The sequence below is a fragment of the Polyodon spathula genome, chromosome 6 (genome assembly GCF_017654505.1).
Source record: "Polyodon spathula isolate WHYD16114869_AA chromosome 6, ASM1765450v1, whole genome shotgun sequence".
NCBI lineage: Eukaryota > Metazoa > Chordata > Actinopteri > Acipenseriformes > Polyodontidae > Polyodon > Polyodon spathula.
Genome location: NC_054539.1, coordinates 21,105,638 through 21,125,928, shown reverse-complemented (window position 1 = coordinate 21,125,928; position 20,291 = coordinate 21,105,638). Strand labels below are relative to the sequence as shown.

Genomic DNA, 20,291 nt, shown 5'->3' with positions numbered 1-20,291 from the left:
TTTGGAAAGAAATGTTCAGTAAAGCAAAGATATGTTCTTGAACTTGTTTGGGTACTTGATAAGCCAAGAAAAAAATAGGTACAGATGTGATGTGGGATGTCGAACATGGTTTTACGCTCTGTTAATTACTAGTTTTCAAAATTTTTGAAAAATTGAATAGTTTCTAGCAGTTCAAATACAAAAGAAAAAAAAAAAATTATTAAATGGAATAAAAATGTTGCAAAGTTTATTTTGAAACTAAACCAGTGTATCTTTATTTATCAATGTTGAGAACGTTGGAAAAAATAAACCAACTGTAAACAAGTATTTTAAACAATTTTTTTTTTTCCTAAATTTGAAGTCTCAAAAAGGGTGGAGCGACTTTTATGCCAGTGCGACCTTGTCACAAAGACGGCTGCAGTGGATGACGTCAGACCAGCAACAGGAAATAAACAGAGGTGTGGAGTTTGGTGGAGCTGAGCGAATGGTTTCACTCAGCATTTAATAAATAAACAGAACAGAAAATAAAAAAAAGTTGTAACAAACAAAAATACAGGACATGGCACATTCGCCAAAACAAAAGGCAAACAAAATGGACTATACAGACAAACATGATGAGCTGATTTAATGATTATTATTATTATTATTATTATTATTATTACCTCTGTCTCCAATCTCGTTTTCCACTCACCGAACACACAACCAATCAATTGGAGTCGCGGTACAACTGCATCTGAATTAATAAAGTGCAATTCCCCGTGCTCACATATTATTACTTTTTACTTGCACGTGAAGTGCTGTGCAATCCTCGTGCCTAAATACAAATATAACTTTTAAACACTCATGTTACACAGACCCGTTTATATCCCATGTACCAATGACTATACACCAACATTAACACACAACATATAATACACACAGGGGCGGGCACTTTGCCACAGACCTATACAAAGCTTTTTATGGTAGAACATTGCTCTTGGCACCAAAATGTGTATTACATGGCGTTACAGCATTTAACCCAATTTAATTACAAACAATTTAGGGTGAGGAGTGGACTTTTTTTTTTTTTTTTTTTAAATAACCGTTTTTAAAACATTAACTTTAAACATTTTCTATTGCTTTCTTATAATTATATCCATTGCACCCTCCGGATAATTGCATCTTGTGCTATGCCTACATGCATCAAGCTGTAGCAATGCAGATAAGTATACAACTTTAATGTGTGGTTTATCCATTTTATACCACAAGTACTATATAACCAAAGACATCTTGCAATACTTCACATTCTAAAGTGTACTGCAAGAATAATAATGTAGGATGTGGCAAGTGGAAGAATACAAACTTATTTTTTCTTACGAGAGCTAGACCTGTATAGAGCCTAGTGTGGAATACTAGCCATGTGAACATCCCATAGCAAGAACGTCTAAATGCAGAGGCCCTGCATAATAGATAAGGGCAGAAATAAAATACTACCACATTCTATGGTAATTCTGCAGTGTTGGTAAAATACTACAGTTACGCCAGTTACCATTACTTCTTCAAATGGAAAACACTTGCAGTCATTTAAAATACTAACTTGTGTACATTGTAATAGTCTCCCTGTGATCCTCTTTTTAGAGCACATTTTACATCACTCACATCCCACACACACACACATTCATTATATTGTGATCAAAAAAGCTCTGATAGACCAAGGGCTTTCAAAAGGGCCAGAAAGTTCCAGACAACCAGCTAAACAGGTCTGCTGCCTCAGCACAAAACACCTGCAGTAAAACATTGTCAGGGTTTGGTCAAAGGTCAGAACTGCAATTTCACATGACAAAGTAAACCTCTATTGTTTATTTATATATCTAAAAAACAAACCAAAAAAACAAACACTTAGGTCAGTCATTTGAATTACCAAGTCTTTCCTACTTAGGGACCTCAAACAAATGAATCAGTTAAACACAGTAGTCTCACCTTCGTAAGCAAGACATACACTGCTATCCACTATATAGCCTAATGGTAGGGTGTGAACCTTTACCTTTTTATCCAGCTTCAGCCATGTCATGTACCCTTTGCTGTCCATATACTGAAGTCCAAAGTACCACACTTCACGTAATCCAATGGTTTTAACCACCTGTAAAATAAAATGAAGGAACGCTGAAAAATTTGTATGCTGTTTTTTTTTTTTTTAATTATCAGAATGATCAAGATCATAGAGTTCTTTATTTATATCCACCTAAAAGCCTGAAGCAACTGGTAATGAAGGGGAACATAAAAAGCAGTGTACTCAAACTGTTACAATTTGCTAACATTATAGAAACTTAAAAATAAATAAAATAAATAAATGGATAAAGGCATCTGCCAAATAAATGGTGCCACAGCATAACTAATCCACCCAGATAATAATTGACAGCAGAGATCCAGCAGTTAAAGGCTTATTTAGACATAGCTGTTTAAACTGCAAACCATTTAAACCAGTAACAAAAAGCATGCAACAGACTTTCCCAGACTTTGAATAAGCTTTGTTGTTTGCTCAACATGTCATGAGAAGATCAGGTGTATTACTATACAATGATCGTTTGTAATGGAATTTCTGTAACATCACACAATATATCTGATTGAAAGCAGAAACAACAATACTCCATGATGCAGAATTGAGTGGTGCAGTACTTTTGTGTGTGTGTGTGTGTGTGTGTTTGGGGGGGGGGGGGGGGGGGGGGGGGGCGATGGTCACAGATCCCAGGTGGATAGCAGTACTGTGCTGGATTAGAGAGGAGCTCAGTTAATAATATGATAGCAAGAAACAAACTTCACTACCTTATCAAAGCAGAACAGCCTATTTTTTTCATTCGACACCTGGATAAGTAAACATTGTAATCCAGCCCTGGTCATCAGTTTGAGTTCTTACATTTATTAATATGCATATGAGAACTTACCAATGTATATGTCTCAACTTAATTGTATAAGGTAAAACAATTAAAATAAATAAAAAAAGTCCATGAGGTACATTTAACACTATCTGATTTGTTCTCATGCTTTAATTGAAAGCAGAGCCACGCAGGATTAGATCACTGAATTTCAAGATCACACCACATCTATGAACACCAAGTGGTTTGAGTCAAACTAATCCATAACTTTAAATACTCAATTATGGAGGTACAGCATAACAAAATACAATCACAGATATATAGAAATACTGTATAAAATATAAAACAAATAGTTGAAAAGGTTGTTTAAATAGTTTCTAGTTTTTATGCTCTAGTTTGGGATCTGGGCACTACTAAAAAGTATCTGTATTTAATGGGATTATTCTCCTTGGTGATGCGATACGGCCAGGCAGCTTAAACAACATTACTGGGGAGATGGTTCCAGACCCTCACAATTCTCTGTGTAAAAAAGTGCCTCCTATTTTCTGTTTTGAATGCCCCTTTGTCTACTCTCCATTTGTGACCCCTTGTCCTTGTTTCTTTTTTCAGGGGCGAAAAAGTCCCTTGGGTCAACATTGTCAATACCTTTTAGAATTCTGAATGCTTGAATCAGATCACTGTGTAGTCTTCTCTGTTCAAGACTGATTAGATTCAATTCTTTTAGCCTGTCTGCATATGACATGCCTTTTAAACCTGGAATAATTCTGGTCGCTCTTCTTTGCACTCTTTCTAGAGCAGCAATAGCCTTTTTGTAGTGAGGTGACCAGACCTGAACATTACACAACAATCTGAGTTTAGCAAGACCATCTCTTTATTAAATGGCAAATGCAATACATACATGTGCCCACACACACACTTGTATTGTTCTTTTAAAATCATAAAACAGATTATCTTAAACCTGTCGACTCTTATCCTAAGGAAATCGAGCAGTCACAAAATGTCATTGTGTGGGCTAAAAAACTGATTAATGAATCCCTTGTATTTAACAAAAGCTTAATATGATGGAGACACATGGAATATCACACCTTAAAATCACATTAATGGAGGAAAGCACAGCTATGGTTGGTGCAAACTAAGAAGGATGACGTAGATCCAGTAGAATGAACTGAAAGTCGACAGAAGACTCAAAAGCATACATGCTCAGATTTCTAAAATACCAAGGAATAAACAGGAATGCCCCTACCCTATTTTACTTATTGTACACTCTTACTAAAGGAGGCTTCAAGGGCTAGGGTTGTTCAGGACACACCCAGTAACATTCTCAAACGTTGGAGGTGTGATGGTGAGTGCGTGAGTGAACTATTTCTTTCACACCTCTTTGTATGACTGCCTTTTAGTGCAAAACTACAGTTTGTGAAATGCAGTTACCCATAACTCAAATAAATAAATAAATAAAATAGAGACACTTGCTTGTCTCGCACCTAATTGTCACATTAGTGGCCTTAAACCATTTCTTTTTTAAAAAACAAATCAAAGGATCAAATAAATCTTCTCTCAATGGTAACCTTACACCAACTGCAAATATTTGGACAGCATTAACAAGACATACAATCAATTGGTTTTAGGTTCAACTCTATTTTCTTTGAGGATATCTCCTGTTTTATCTCAAGGATTGAACATGCAGGAAATCATGTGCCTATGGACTGATGGGTCACATATGAAAACATTATACCTTCAAAGCAGAAAAAGGATGGGTTCTTAAACTTCAAAGTGCAGACAACCAGGAATCAGAACTCAGTACAGTTGGACACAATGACCTACATACTTACACTAATGAACAGATGCCATGTTTTTAAATTAATCAGAATGGGATGGCCACTTCTCTCTATAAAACAGATTGAGATATTTTACAGAAAGACATTCACCCTCACCAGGAATAGTAATGTTTTTTTTTTATTATTATTATTTATTTTTAAATCTAGAACACTTGACAGTAATTTTATAAATTCATGTATCAGGCGGCATTTGGAGACAAGTAGTATAGTTTAAAAAACAACTAGGTTCACTTAAGCCACAAAAATGTACAATAATTAACTTCGCGCCCTGCTTTCTCAGGTTACGTGTTTCAGGTTACCTTGAATCTACTGATCTTGTGATACACGCTGTAAACATCAACTAGTACTGGCGTGTAAAGCAAGGGACAATTTCAACTCCATAATACTGTGGTTAAATTAAAACACTGGGCTCCAAACTGGCAGGTCACAGCTGTTTTAATCCTTCACTGCGAATCAATGTGTTCTATATTTCTCTGCACAGCACTCTTACAATTGATCTGAATTAGTACCTGACCCCTAAGACTCTCAATCAAAATTCATATTCTACCCTTTGCTTCTGGGTCATCGTCTTTAATTTGTTTCTATGTCTGTTTCCATGACCACAGTAGTTACTGTATTAGAGGGTATTGCTTTGTGTGTATTTTTCATAAATGATCCATAACCAGGACTACAGCTTTCCTAAATGTGAACTACATGATTTTTCTACAGCACAATAAAAAATGGGGATCTTTCAATTATTTACTTTTTCTTGGGTACCTGTAACATTTTTATCTAAATTGCATTCTTGCAAAAGGCTTTTTACAGCATCTCAATCCAAGAAAACAGTAGACAACTGACATTAAAAGTAAAGCCGATGAGAACAGTCACTGCTATATAGAGCACACATTTACATTTCTGATAACACATTCGTGAGCACATGCCAGAACAAAGCCAAGGAATTCAAAGAAACCAACCTGGTCGAAGAGCTGTTTGCCGGTTGTGTTGGGCTGGATGGCAAACTCCAGCTCTGCATCCATGGTGGTAACTCGAACATTGACCTGGCAAAAACAAATGCAAAAATAATAGAACAAATATCTACTTAAAAACATTACATTTCAGGTGATATTTACCAGTCCTATAACTCTATAATGGAGTACAGCTATGGCCAAATGTTTTGCATCACCATATAGAATTAACAAATTAACAAAGTCGAACAAAACCTGCTGAATAGTGTTATGTTGACATATTGAATCACCTACCAATTTGTAGTTTTCCAATATACTTAATGAAAAACTGACAAATTGAAAAATGTTTCATAAGCCATCATTTGAACTTTGGAACAATATAGCAGTTCTGTTTTGTAATCTGTGTGTTGGCTTAAATGAGGGACAGCCCTGTTGTAATAAAGACATATATAATGTTTTACATAGAAGGCCACTTCACACCTAGACTTTGGCCCAATTCAATTAACTAAGCCAAGAAACAGTGTTTTAGGAAAATGCAAACACAAGCGACATTTCTTTGCTCTACAATCAGTTTAAGTGAATTTATATTTTGCTTAAGAAGCCCCACATATCACCCCCCCAAGACCACAGTTAATTTGAAGAAACTGGGACCATCTTAAAGGATAGCAATGTACAGAATATGTATCAAAACATCTTAATTGAGAAAAAAAATCTCGAGTGCATTATTGTGAACTAACAGCTGTTTTTTAAATGACAGGGTTATTTGATGTGCTACCTCCCCCATCAGATGAGATTCAAGAATGTCAATGACAAATACTGCACTGTATGCAAAACAATCTAGAGGACAAACCCAGCTTATATAGGAAAACATATTTCCAAAGCTGATTTACAGTAAATGTTCAAGCAATGTGGCCATTCCTGCTATACGGGTAGAAAATAATAACATTACTGAAAATGTGTACATTATGATAACATGACTCATTTTTGCAGCTTATTAGTTTCAATTTTAAGAGCCATCAGATTCAGTGGAAGGCCTTTCTATGCCTTCTGCCATAAACCCAACTGTAAATTTGAGAAGAGATACTTTAAGGCCTTAGTCATTACATCTTTAAGTATTAACTATTCCACATGTAGAGTTAACCAATTGGCAGGGTCATTCTATGTCAAATCAACCAAAATCCAGGAAATCTGCTTAGATACACATCTCATTTCGTAGTGGTGGTGGTTGTGGTGGGGTAGGTGGGATAGCCCTATGAATGCTTCTGTACAGATAGCCAGCTAGATAGAATCCATGCAAAATAAGTTCCACAACTTTGTGGTGATATAATTGACTTGGTAATCAGACTCCATCTGTTGTTTTCCAGTGGACAGAAAAAGGTATTTCATGCAATTTTCAGATATTTAATTACAGGTACAACTGTGTGCGACACAATGTTCTTGATATCTTGGGCAGAACAGATATTGGCTTTATGACATGTTTTTGAATCTTGTGATGGATCGTGACTTGCTGTCGACTGATTAAAGTCTTTACATAGTGGTGGTGCCCCACCTGGACAGAAAATTATTAAACTGTGAAAGAGACAGACAAATCAATTATTTCACCACAAGTCCTTCAAAACGCTCAGCTATAACCCATGGACTTTGCAAGAATCGTTTTTTAAAGATGGCAACAAAGAAGAAATAAGAGGTCAACAGTATGTCTGTAGCCCTATGATAAAACACTTGCATATAAAGATTCTACACATTTTATGGTTTTAGTTTTATGGATTTACTTATTTATAAACTGTTTATGGTTCCTCTTGGTTTAAACTCAAACTATTTGGTGATACTGTACAATATAACCCAAAACATAAATGTGTGTTGTTCATGTTTGTACATTTATTAAACTATGAAGGCAACAGATTACCAAGTCAATTATTTTACCACAAGGTCTCAAATCCTCAACTATAAAAGCCCACCAAAGCTCAGTTTGGTAGCTCATGACCCTTCAAAAATGGGGCCATTTTTGATACTTTCATCCTGAAGTTTTTTGTGTGGTCATTAAATCAGACAGTAAAGTAGCTAGACTGTAGCAGAGCTGCACACGAAGTCAGTTGAATTATGAGCACACCTAAGCAATTTGAAAGTGATCTCTCCTATTTTAGAAGGAACATGCACTTAAAAAAAATCACTCTGGAATTTGACAATTTCTTATTTTGAAACATTAACTTCTACCAAAAAGAGCACAAGATTACAATGGGGATTGTAACCTTGCACTGATATATACTTATTTTGGACGTATAGCAACTTAGAGACAAGCGGAAGAAAAAAAAAAAAACACAACACAACATCTCCAGGTATCACATTTCAGTAGTGAATAGGTTAGTTTTGTTGCTTAAACTATAATCTCCCTGTCCCTATTATAGCACTCCCCACATGACTCACCCATTTTCAGAATATACTAAAACAGGACTGCATTGAGATCTGAATGCATTTCACAGTGTTGTGCATCACTGAACTATTGGGGGGGGGGGGGGGGGGGGGGAGTGAAAACATACGTAATTGTTTATAATGTAAATGAACACCAGGATTCTACATTATATATAATACTGCTCCTAGACAGCTTGTTCAAGTTTAACAAACAAACAAATACAGAATTACAAAAAATGCAAGTGTTATCAATTTCCAGTAACAGGAGGTATAACACACAGGGTGTCAAAATTTGTCAATCAGTGGTAAATGAACAGGAGACTAATGTCCATTTGTTGTTGTATTACATTTTCTTTCCCCACCTTCATACAATTTACAATAGTCAAAAATAACCTAGATGCAAGCAGAAAGTTCGAAAGCAGAAACATTAAATTTTAAAATCGGTAAAGCTCGTTAAACATCGAATTCCCCAAAAATGTGACAAATACTTTTACATAGGATATAACGTCAGAAAAACAACTCGCTATTTTTTTATTGAAAAAAATAACATAATGGTTTTTTTTTTATAAATAATATATATATATATATATATAATATATATATATATATATATATATATATATATATATATATATAGGAGCATGTCTAGCTTGTATGGAGTTTTTTATACTTGCTGTCTGTCCCGTCTCTGTTCCGCACTGAATGGCTAGCGGTCATTGTCAGTCACCTCAGTGGTCCCTTGGTAGGCTACTGTAGTTTCACTGTCTGTCATTTCATCCTGTGCCGACAGATCTCTGACTGAAGCAGTGCTAAAATGCTCTCATTCGTTTAAATGACTGTCAATCCTCAAGACCTGCACCGACTGTGCACTTTCATTTGCCAGCTACAGCGTCTGTCATTCAAAGCGCCTATGTTGAAATTAGCAATTATGGTGTATGTAAGCTTTTGCTATAGGTATACAGTGACAGTTACTAGTTCAATTTGGAAATGGGGTGCAAGAGGAAAACACTTAAGTATTGTGCACAATCTCCTGACAGACAGCTGAAGTCTCCATGGCAGGACGAAGTGGACCCGTCTGCTTTCCCTAACAGCGAGTCCAGCAGTACTGAAGCAGGAGAGGGGCGGTGCTCAGACTCTGAAGAACTCGGGAGCGGCGAAGATGAGCACACGCTGTCCTCCGAAGCAAGTGCAGTCAGCAGACTTACTTTTTCACAATGCAGGCCCACCATGCAGCCACTTCAGAGCTACAGAGTTGGAGGACAACGCTTTGGGCAGCTTATAGGCAAGCCCACAGGCACCCGGCTAGACTACAGGGGTTGCTGGTGCGCGGTGAGCCAAGCAAAGCCTGGCCTATCTAAGTCCCCCACCCCCCGCATTCCTGTCCACGGTCAGCAGTGGAACAGCCTGGACTCGAACTGGTGACGTCCAGGGTGCTGTGTTTCAAACCCTTGTTTCCACACTTTCGTTTTGGTTTTGCATGCACACTAGACCGGTCAGAAGTGGCCATTTTGGAATCCATTCCAATCCATGGGAAATTTAACAGAAACATAGTTGCACAGTATTTCCTTTCACATTTTTATCACATTTTAGGAAAAGGACGTACATGCATAATAAAATGCATTTAGTGGCTATTTCTCCACTGGTAGGGAAAGCATGAAAGTACTGCAATCATTATCAATGTAAAGCCATTATACAACCCAGATTCAGGTTTTCAAACAACATCCTTAGCACAAGTTCTTGCCTTGAATAGGTACCACAAATACTGATCTGAGCAGTTTACCACAATACTTTGACACATGAAACTGTTCTATGTCTGCAGTGTAAGCATTTGATAACTCAATGACATGTACTTGCATTTACTTGCTTTAATTAAGTTTAAAAAACAGATGGAAGCTAATCTGCAGACACGTCATCCTATTCAATCACACTCCCTTTATGCCACTGTCAGCACAGACTCATAAGCTAGAGAACTTACAATAAAGCCAAAGTGTTCCCGTGAGAACCACCCGACTCTTATGAAGACAATTAGCAGGAGGTAAGGCTTTTTTTTTTTTTTTTTTTTTTTTTTTTTTTTTTAAATGAGAGGATTTACATTTAACAAAAACCTCCATGACCAGATAAGACAAACCATGTATTTATTTTTTACATTCTACAGTACATAACTTAGGCAGGGTCCCAGGGCTATGCATTCACTCTAAAATACGATTGCATTCACAAATCAGTTGCAAAGCAGAAGTCTGCATCTCAATGCAAAATTATTAAAATAAAAACAAATTAGATGCATTGCTATGTCTGAACAAGCTTTCCAACTTGTGGCAATAAAAAAAAAAAAAAAAAAGAAAACAAGGAGATTCATTAAATATAAATTGAATAACAACTGCCTTCATGTGCTGTGGTGGTCTTACTGGCCATTTCAAACCTCAAGTGTTTGTCTTAACATGTTTAGGAAATGACCTGGAACAATGCTTCGATTTGGTGCAAAATACGGAAGTATTCACTATAAAACCAGTTACACAAATCCCATCTCACGCCCGAGACAAGACAGAAATTTAGAATGATTTATTTATGTATTGCTTAATTATTCAGACGATATCAGCATTTATATAGTTTAGTAAAAGGTCAGTGGGAGTCTTTAAAATTAAATTTCATGGCAAGAGAAGTCAGGAACTAGTCCTCAAACTGCTCTCATTTCAAATGTTACAATGTTACATTAAAAAAAAAAAAAAGTGAAAAAGTAGTATGTTGTGTGTTAAGTGGGCCCATATGCACATGTTGTACACCAGGAGTTCTCAACCGGGGGTCCGCAGCCCCCTAGGGCACCTTGAGGAGGTTTCAAGGGGTCCAACCAAAAAAGGGTGGTGTTATTTTTCCTGCATTCTTATGACACGTGAAACCTATTAGCTTCAGCATGTCATGAGCATGCGCAGAAATTAATGTGTTCTCAGGTTACGTATGGTGTATTAGGGCTATTTCAGCGGGAGCATGACAGATTACAAAGCAGAGGAAAAATCACTGGAAACATCCACAATAAATACCAGATATGGATACACTTAATTCGGCCATCAGCATCAAAACAACAAAACCCACAGAATGATGACACAGAACTTCCTTCAACAAGTTCAACTGTAAAGGCCGCAATGCACTGCAATTTTGGTGCAATCAGTGTGTGCTTGCATGCAAATGCGGCTGATCACAGGAGGATGTAATCGAGTGCAACGCAACTGCATCCACGTCATGACTGGTGTTTGGAAGCTGGGCTGGGGATTGGGAAGGGTGTTTTGAGTAGAAAGTAAAAAAGCAAAAGACACGATTAATTTTATAAGTGCAGTGTTAAATAGATAGATTTACCCTGAAATCCTGCATGAGTTTGTCATTTTACATACCCTAATTTACCAAGCCTTACCTGTTGTTCTGAGTTTCTGATCTAAACTGCAGAGCTTGTATTGTCCACTTGTGCGTTGTGCTGGCAGACTCAGGAACACGTATCATTACACAATCTTGTATTAGGCTACATATTATATTGTACAAGTACTTTTGAGTTTATAAAGCATCAATTAAAACACGTCTGAATGTGTTTATTTTACAGAATTAAGGATTTTTTAAAAATACATTGTTTTTGCATGCCATCGTTTAGACTATGTTTAGGTAATTTTCATAAAAACAAACATTAGGTTACTGTATTTGTAATCCGTAAAAAAGAAGAAATAGTCCCACTGTTATTTTGCATTGTAATTTAAAAAATGAACTTACGAAAGGTGAAATATTTGTGGGGTTTAATAAAGTAGCGTTTATAGCCAAATGTTTTGAGTGTTTAAATCCTAAGATAGTTATCACTAAAAACTGTAGGATTAATTTGCCAATATATTTTTTAAATTAAGTGATAATAGCCTACTTTGTAGTTCTATTCCCCTTCCGTATAAATTCTAAATAATATATATATATATAGATATATATATATAATATATATATATATATATATATATATATATATATATATATATATATTTACCAGGTTCTTGTAAATGTGTACATTGACAAAATACTTCCAAATGTAGCCTATATAGGTTTTTACTAATTTACCAGTTTCATGTGTTGAGTACAGATGCAGCGGGAACAAACTTTTTTTTTCTCTCCTGCACTTGTCAAGTTCCTTCCTGATGTCACCGTCAATGCTGTCATGTGACTCCTCCTTGCTCACTGACTGGACACTTGACTAGGGCGATTACATCTGACTGCATGAAAATAGAGCCTGTATCGATAGCTTGTGATCGGATACAATCCGATCACACGGTGCAATTTCAGAGTGATCCGATTGCATTCAGATTGCACCGAATTGCACAGTGTATCATGGCCTTTAGGGATGAAGAACAGCGAGGAGGTGGTTTTGTGAGTAAAAAACATAAAGCCCTTATTAACACTGAAAAATTAAGGAAATCTGAAGACAGCTACTTGAATTCTGGTATATGTACTGGAAGTGGAGTATACCTTAATCACAGTGTGTCCAATATACTGTCCAACTTTCCAAATTATTTGGGGTCCAGAGCGAGGTTCATTATAGCCGAAGGTTCGTTATAATGAAGGGCGTTACAGCGATGGTGTACTGTATGTGTTTATATACAGGGTGGGCCATGGAATTTTTATAGCAGGGGAGGGGGGCGCTCAAAAGCAAAAAGGTTGAGAACCCCTGCTGTGCACTGCTGGCAATTACAACCACAGTAAATAGAAATCTTAACATGAATTAGTTAAGCTAATTCGGTTTGATCAAAACCACACAAGTGATTCCCAAGATATTGCTTTCAATAGCTCTGTCAGTTTTTCTGAAACATTACAGTAGTTCTCAACCAGTAACTTCCCTGGTGTATGTATGAATTTGATGCAAAAGTCTCTTCACAGAGGTTTTCAATAATTGCAATCCATTATATATCTGCATAACTTCTATAGGTGTCGTTCATCTATGCAGTTACAAACTGCAAGAGGTAAATCGTTTGTTTAGCAAATGCGTTTTGTTAAACAGTTTGAGTCCTAATGCCTAAATTTCAAGCAACACCAGGTTCTACCGGAAATAGTTGATGAATAAAAGGTTGATTACAGGTGGGGGGTTCACCTCCTGTTCTGGACAATTCCTTGCAAAGCAAATCCCTGCTGCCATTTCACACCTGACAGCTTCCTTTAAAAGATTAACTGGCTCAACAAGTTTACTTAAGAACAAGTACAATGCATAACAGGCCTCATACTGTTATCCAAGGGAGAAGTACAATAACACAAAAGGTACGGAACATCAGAATGATACAAGACACAGACACATTTTTAAAGTTAATGTTATGTTGGATTTAAGAAAACATATTTCTGCATTGTGGTCTAAAACACAACTCACAGATTAAGATTATACAACTGGAGTGCTTAAAGGCAATTTTAGTAAGGAAATTGCCCAAAAATGCAGGCATCCATATTTTTTGTGCTAAAATGATACCTAAAGTATTTGCTACAATGTATTTCTACTTGCCATACTGATGAGGGAATATCATAACAACAAGCCTAGTTAACCTGTACCATAGAGATTGAGTAGCAGATTTAAGAGTGTATTTTAGAATAAAAATGCATTCTGTAAAACCTATCCAAGTTTGTACACATTTGTGTGTAATATTGTGTGTTAATGACAACACACAGTAAAAGGGTACATTATGTTAGAATTTCCCTTTTGTGCCTGTGATGGGGTACACCCCATCCCTGTGTGTATTTTATATTATTATTTAAAATGTATGGTTTAGTGTGTAAAAACACTGAATTTTGTTATTATTGTTTACAGTCTGGATGGGGTTAAACTGCCCCATCCAGATAAAATTGTGAGAATGCGTGATCAACAGCGAGTGACTACTGACAAACTGGCTGTTGGCCACACATATCAGAAAACCTGTGTCGAATGTGGTCGAGGGATAATCTAGGTAATTAATATCCAGTTAATCCCTCGGCCACAATACAAAAACAAGTAGCTGTGGCTGAGCAAGGGTGGAGTGTTCAGGAGAGAGAGAGGTAAAATAACACATTTAAAAAAGAAACAATTCTTGCCTTGCTAGTTTAGACTAGAACTATACTTTTTTGGTTCCGTGTTCTGTCCGTTTTGGCCACTGTGCTATTTTATTTGTTCAATGTTTTGTTAAAAGTATTTATTTGTTTAATAAACCGTGCAGCAGCGCTCTTTACACTGTAGTATGTGTTTCTTCCAGGTCTGACGACATCACCACCAAGCCATCGTGTCACATGACCTTAAGTGTAGGGCTGCAACGAGGGGTACATTTAAACCTTTGAAGGTTCGGAACACATTACTGAAGAAAGGTTCTAACCGTCAATGGTGCTCATTTGCATAATTTATTGGTGACATCAGCATAGCTATTTGCTTATATTGGATTGAAAATCCTATTATTTTACAGGTAATCCATATAAATGGAATGAAACATTTACATGTAGTTTAGAAATATGTTATAGAATGGTAATTGTGTTTTTCTAATTTAAATACAAATAAAAATACAAGTTTATTTACATGTAACTGTGTCTGCTTGAGATATACAGTAATCTTGCATTGCAGCAGCACCAACTGCAGCGGACAAAGCTTTATTTGACAGTCACCATTCCAAGCAGGTTATCGGTTATATTTTACTACTACTATGAATATTAACAATACTACTAATATCAACTTACGCTTGTCAAGTGACCCCAGAGATTGGCTATGCCGCCATGATAAGAGTCAGTTGCACAGTTTGCATTCAACTTTTTTTTTTGTCATCTGGGCATTTATAAAAAAAATCCCAAACAGCAGAGGGGTTTCGAGACATTTCTTTCAATACAGTTTACAGAAGAAATTAAAGGTTTGCCTCTGGATAACACAAGCTGGAGCGGGGAGGGGAGGACGGTGCTCAGTTTTCAAAATTTAAATTATTAGTGTACATTATGTTTCAAACATATTCTACCATACACTAGGCATTCAGTACATATTTTACTGAAGCAATACAGCCACCCAAATTCAAATCCCAACTCAGCCACTGACTCACTGTGTGACCCCGAGCAAGTCACTTAACCTCCTTGTGCTCCATCTTTTGGGTGAGACGTTGTTGTAAGTGACTCTGCAGCTAATGTATAGTTCACACACCCTAGTCTCGCATCTTGTAAAGCGCTTTGTGATGGTGGTCCACTGCTTTGGATACTATACCCTGCTCTATACACGGCAGCGGTGCTAAAGTTGCAGAAACGAACCTTTGGACACAGCCCTAATTAAGTGCAATTAACACCGGAAAACTATTTGCAATTCTTTCCCAATTTATTATTTTTCCCTCAGCTGTGGAACTGTAGGAGTTCATTGTCTTTTCAGTTGCAGTTGTGAATTAAGGGATAATTACCCTTTGGACTTTTTGCAATTTAGTTTGAATAGAATGCCATTACTTTCTTTGGGCATCCCAGAAAACCAACTGATGCTTTTGGGTATCCATGGAAATGTAAAATATTACTATATTCGCAGAACTACAACTGTGTACTAAGAAGGGACTTTTTGTTAATAATTAGCTTAGAAAGTTTGAACCTTGCTTGATTTTTGAGCAATGACATGAAGTGTCACATTTTTAGCCTACTCAAAATACATTCAGTAAATCTGCTAGATTTTGGCACAAACATTTATGTTGACACACACTAGTTATTAAATGCACTTGGTTTGATAAACCCCCCTTCCCTACCAGTACATGCAGAAATACAGTGCAGCACTGACAACCTTATCTATAAAATAGGATATTTTGTTGGATTTCCTATTCATTTAATTAAAATTGTAAAATCAAAATGCAATTCAATCGAGGTACATTCCTATGTATGTTAAATCATTTTAGACAGAGTAATATGTGAATCAACTTCTACCAAGACCCTGTTCACACCAATGGTTTAGGCCAGCCCAGGGCTGCCTTATCTCATGTGTGAACGCTCGAAAAATGAAAAGGTGGCCCTGGGCCGGGTGAAATTTAGACCAGCTTTTTAACGCGGCCTAAAGTACGCAATGCTGCCTCAGGGTCGGTATATCTGTATGTGTGAACCCAACGCAGGCCCTGGGCCGGCTGTATCCCATCAATGCGGCGACTTGCTCAAACCACTCCCCTACTAGGGCGTAGTAGATCAAACAATGTCGGTTTTAAGAGGTAGCAACCGGGACAATGCAGAAATTAACCCTTAGCAGTCCATTTATTCAGCACTTGTCAGGCACATCAGGTCCCACACACGCCGTTTATTTTACATGCGCTGTTTTAATCCCCCCCCCCCCCCCCCCCCCCCCAACAGTAAAACAGGTTTAAAAGTCACTGAATCACAAAAGTACACAGCACTGTATCTCCAGCCAAGCCCCACCCCTTGTTCGCTGTATTTTTAACATACCTCTTTATAGACGTGCACACTGATAAATCCTCTCCTGATCACTCGTTTTATCACCAAACTCTTCAATAATGCGATCCAAATCATTACTTTATTACTACAACATCTCAAAAAGCTCTGCAAATGTCTGAGATATTCTTTGAGCACTGGATGCAGAAGCAGCTATCTCCTTTATGTCCATGTTATCTCTGTGGTGCAAGGGACTATCTGATACCCCCTTTTGAGTGGAGTTCAGAGGAAAACTTGCAAGTTTTTCCGAGAACTCTCGGAATTACAGAGCAGCAGGCCAGAGATAAACCCACCACGGACCTTGGATCCTATGGGACCTACGGCGATTTCCAGCCCGAAAAATAGCAATGGGGAATGAACTGAATGCACAGACACTTTTGACAGTGATGATGGGTCAGTCTTGAATGGTAAGTATTTCTTCATCATACAGCTTTCATTAAAACGATAAAACGTACTCATAGACACATGTATGTATGTATGTATGTATGTATGTATGTGTATGTATGTGTGTATGTATGTATATATATATATATATATATATATATATATATATATATATATATATATATATATACACACACACACACACTTACTGGAAATCTCAATATTGATAAATAATGCATACGACGTTGCATATGCAGTCACCATTAACATAATCTGTATTGTGATTAATATAACTGTACACGTCCTTGTTTGCTGCATTTACACATGATCCAACACGATCGTTGTGTTTCGAACAGTGTTTGCGTCACTGTTTACATTCCCGACAAGCACTTCGCCGCAATTTATGCTTCCTTTTCAGCCACATATGTGAACGCACTTAGGCCCCCTAAAACCTCAACTGTGAACGGGAAATTTGAGGTGGCCCAGAGACAGCCCAAGGCCGGCTCAGTAAGTGTGAACGGGGTCTAATTTCAACAACTGCTACAAAACCATCAAGTCAGATCAGTTCCATTGAAATAATGCAAGATAAGATCGTTAAACTGTTTTGTTTTTTCATTTTGAGAATAAAAATAGAAACCAAACAAAGATATTTCTTTGTTCTTGGCATGCATGCCGATACAACATTTATCATTTCGCATCATTGCATTAATTTATTTAAAACTATGAGCGGGTAGACACTGTTCTGATTTTCATACTTACTGTGCACATACTCAAATTACTTCAGCAATACAGTACCTTGAACGATAGGTAAAGATAACTTATTTTTATCAAGAACTACAGAATTCTATAGCTACGCCACATCTCAGATTCAACATGGTTCTCAATTCTGGACAAAATGTTAACGAACGGCCCATTTATCAGTCACTGGCCAGACGTTAACCTAAAATAAAAAGCCAGCATGACCAATACAGACTTACTCTAGTTTGTGGTGACTAGCGTAAAACAGCAATACAGTTATGAGAACGTTCTTTATGAATTTTGGCTGAAAAGACTCACAAAACATCACCTCTAGTATCTGTTGTTGAACTAAGAGACCAATTCTTCCAAGACACTTACCCCACAGCTTTGTTATTTGTCTGTTGAATACAGAGGGAACTGCATGACCTGCTTTCTCTTTACACAGTTATATTTAAAATTACACATATATATATAGACACCATCAAGCGATGGCCGAAGAAATTCATGTACTTACTGGCTTTGGCATTTTCAGTTATTTTCTAGGTTTCCTTTAGAAGCACTGCAATTTCTCCTTCCAATCCTTTTGATGGACCACTGTTGGTTTCTTTCACCAAATCTTCTCCTAAATTAAAAGAACAAGTTGAGAGACTTCAGAAAACTACTGTCAGAAGACTGTTGCTCCTTCAAACCAACTTCTGCTTGTATACTGAAATAAATATTTGTGAATCACTGTTGTAGGTAACTCCTGATTAGAAATGAGCCTCACCCTTCATGCAAAGGAGTCCAATTGCACGTGTAATACATTCCTTAAAGGTCATCCAGTCCCCCTCTGCTTAGGTAAATACTTACCTCAGCACCTTTATTAAAGGTGTGACCCTTGAACAGACAAAAGTTTAGGTTCTCCTAACTGTATATAGTCACTGATTAATACATTGCAACTTTCTGTTTTCAATAACACAAGAACAACAATTAACAAAGTAGCAGTTAGTGCTCGGACATTCCTTCACAACTGGTTATAGTATTGTGTAATAAAAAGAAAAACTGTAACATAGCGAGTTAGAAACTTGGTTATGAAATGATTGGTTATTTTTGTTTCAATGTAGCAAACAGGGCATATAAAACAATAATTCATTTAGAACGTTATGTTTCAATTATATAAGTGAAAGTAATACAAGGTATGGCAAACATTAACATCGCAAACATTATTTGTCGCATTAAAAATTAGACAAATAAATAGATAGACAGATAGATAGACAGACAGACAGACAGACACACGTAGTTTTTGATGCGATGGTAATGTTTGCCATACCTTGTTCACATGACTAACCAATGGAAAATCTGGTTTGCGACAATGGTAAAGTTGTAAATCAAGTATTTGAATGCTTTTATTATTTGATTTTGTTATTTTATCCAACCCACCAACTGAAACGCCACTCTGGTCTCAAACAAATGCCTATCTACCAAATCGTATCTACCTTATTTAATTTTTTTTTTAAACTTATACGTTTAAAATACATTTATGTACATTTTGGTAGAAAGCGAAATGACAACAAATAAAATCGGTTTACCTAACAACACTACTAGCCACAGCCCACAGTAATCCCTGTAACACCTGTTGTGCGATTCCCTTTAATTCTTATAACAACCGCAAAACAAAAACAAACTAGAACCTCGTCTGTTTGCTTGGTCGGTCGATTGAATTCTACTTCGTGCTCAAATATATCTTTAAATGTAACTTTTCTTTTCTTACCAGTACAGGTGGGATTTAGCAAAGTCAGGCAGTTCTCGCAGCGTTCGTCTGTCCCCTCCCTCAACTGAGCAATGCTGCAAATGGCTGACGCTCTAACTCGTCCCTACACTGCTCTATTCTTTTCACCATCCGCCTATTCCTGTTTGTCGCCGCTGCCAATGGGACTCGGGGACTCCCACAGCGACTCCTACCACCCTAAAGTAAGACAGCAACAAGCACCTGCTGTCTCTACACAGACATTATTATACAACTAAAACAGTAGGACCTAAGTGAATATAGTACATTGAGAAAAGAAAAACAATGCACGCGGGCACACCTGTTTAAGAATATCTGTTTACTGTAAGTTTAGACCGGAAACAAATTTAGGGTATCTGTATTGATTTCACATTTACACCTATAAAGACATTACCATGTATACAGACCTCAAACTTACTTAAAAAAACAAACTAAAAAAGTACCTATGACACATAATGACATATTCTACATGTAGTTTCCCCTGGCCGCCTTTATTTAAGATGGTTATTTTAATTACTATGTGAAAAGTGTTTATGTGCTATAAAGATGTCTTATTTTATGATATCAATATTTACATGTAAGAAAGGATGTGTCAGAGTTGTATATCATCATAATGATGCATGTTTAAAGAGTCCCTGCTGACATGAGCTACATACAGGTCCTGCTCTTACTTAACTTAGTTCATAGCCGTGTGGGCTGACCACCTCACAAAACAACCACACACTTGGCATTCTCTGTTAGGGAGCCCGTATCATGTCGTGTCCCTCGTCTTTCACACTAATTTGAAAGCACAAACCTACAGTACATCACTCTGTTCTTTGTCAACGTTCTACTCAAATTCCATTCTCAAGGAGTGCGACTGAACAGTGTCATAGGTGAGAGTTGAAATGGAAAAGCTCTTTTGTTAGACTGTCTGCACAAAAAGCTTCAAATCTACAGTAACTCCTACATACATTAAATTATGATAATACATCAG

General features: G+C 36.9%; 1 protein-coding gene across 1 annotated transcript in view; it reads right to left on the bottom strand.

Annotated features, from left to right (window-relative positions):
• Positions 1-19,406, bottom strand: part of LOC121317004 (ezrin-like) — a 45,142-nt gene extending 25,736 nt beyond the window's left edge. The window contains exons 1-4 of the mRNA XM_041252500.1: positions 19,301-19,406; positions 18,065-18,172; positions 5,620-5,703; positions 2,003-2,098 (exon numbers count right to left, since the gene is read on the bottom strand). Of these exons, the coding sequence (XP_041108434.1) occupies positions 2,003-2,098; positions 5,620-5,703; positions 18,065-18,076 (192 nt within the window). The 5' untranslated portion in view covers positions 18,077-18,172; positions 19,301-19,406. The remainder of the gene's footprint in view (positions 1-2,002; positions 2,099-5,619; positions 5,704-18,064; positions 18,173-19,300) is intronic.
• Between the last annotated feature and the right edge of the window lie 885 nt (positions 19,407-20,291).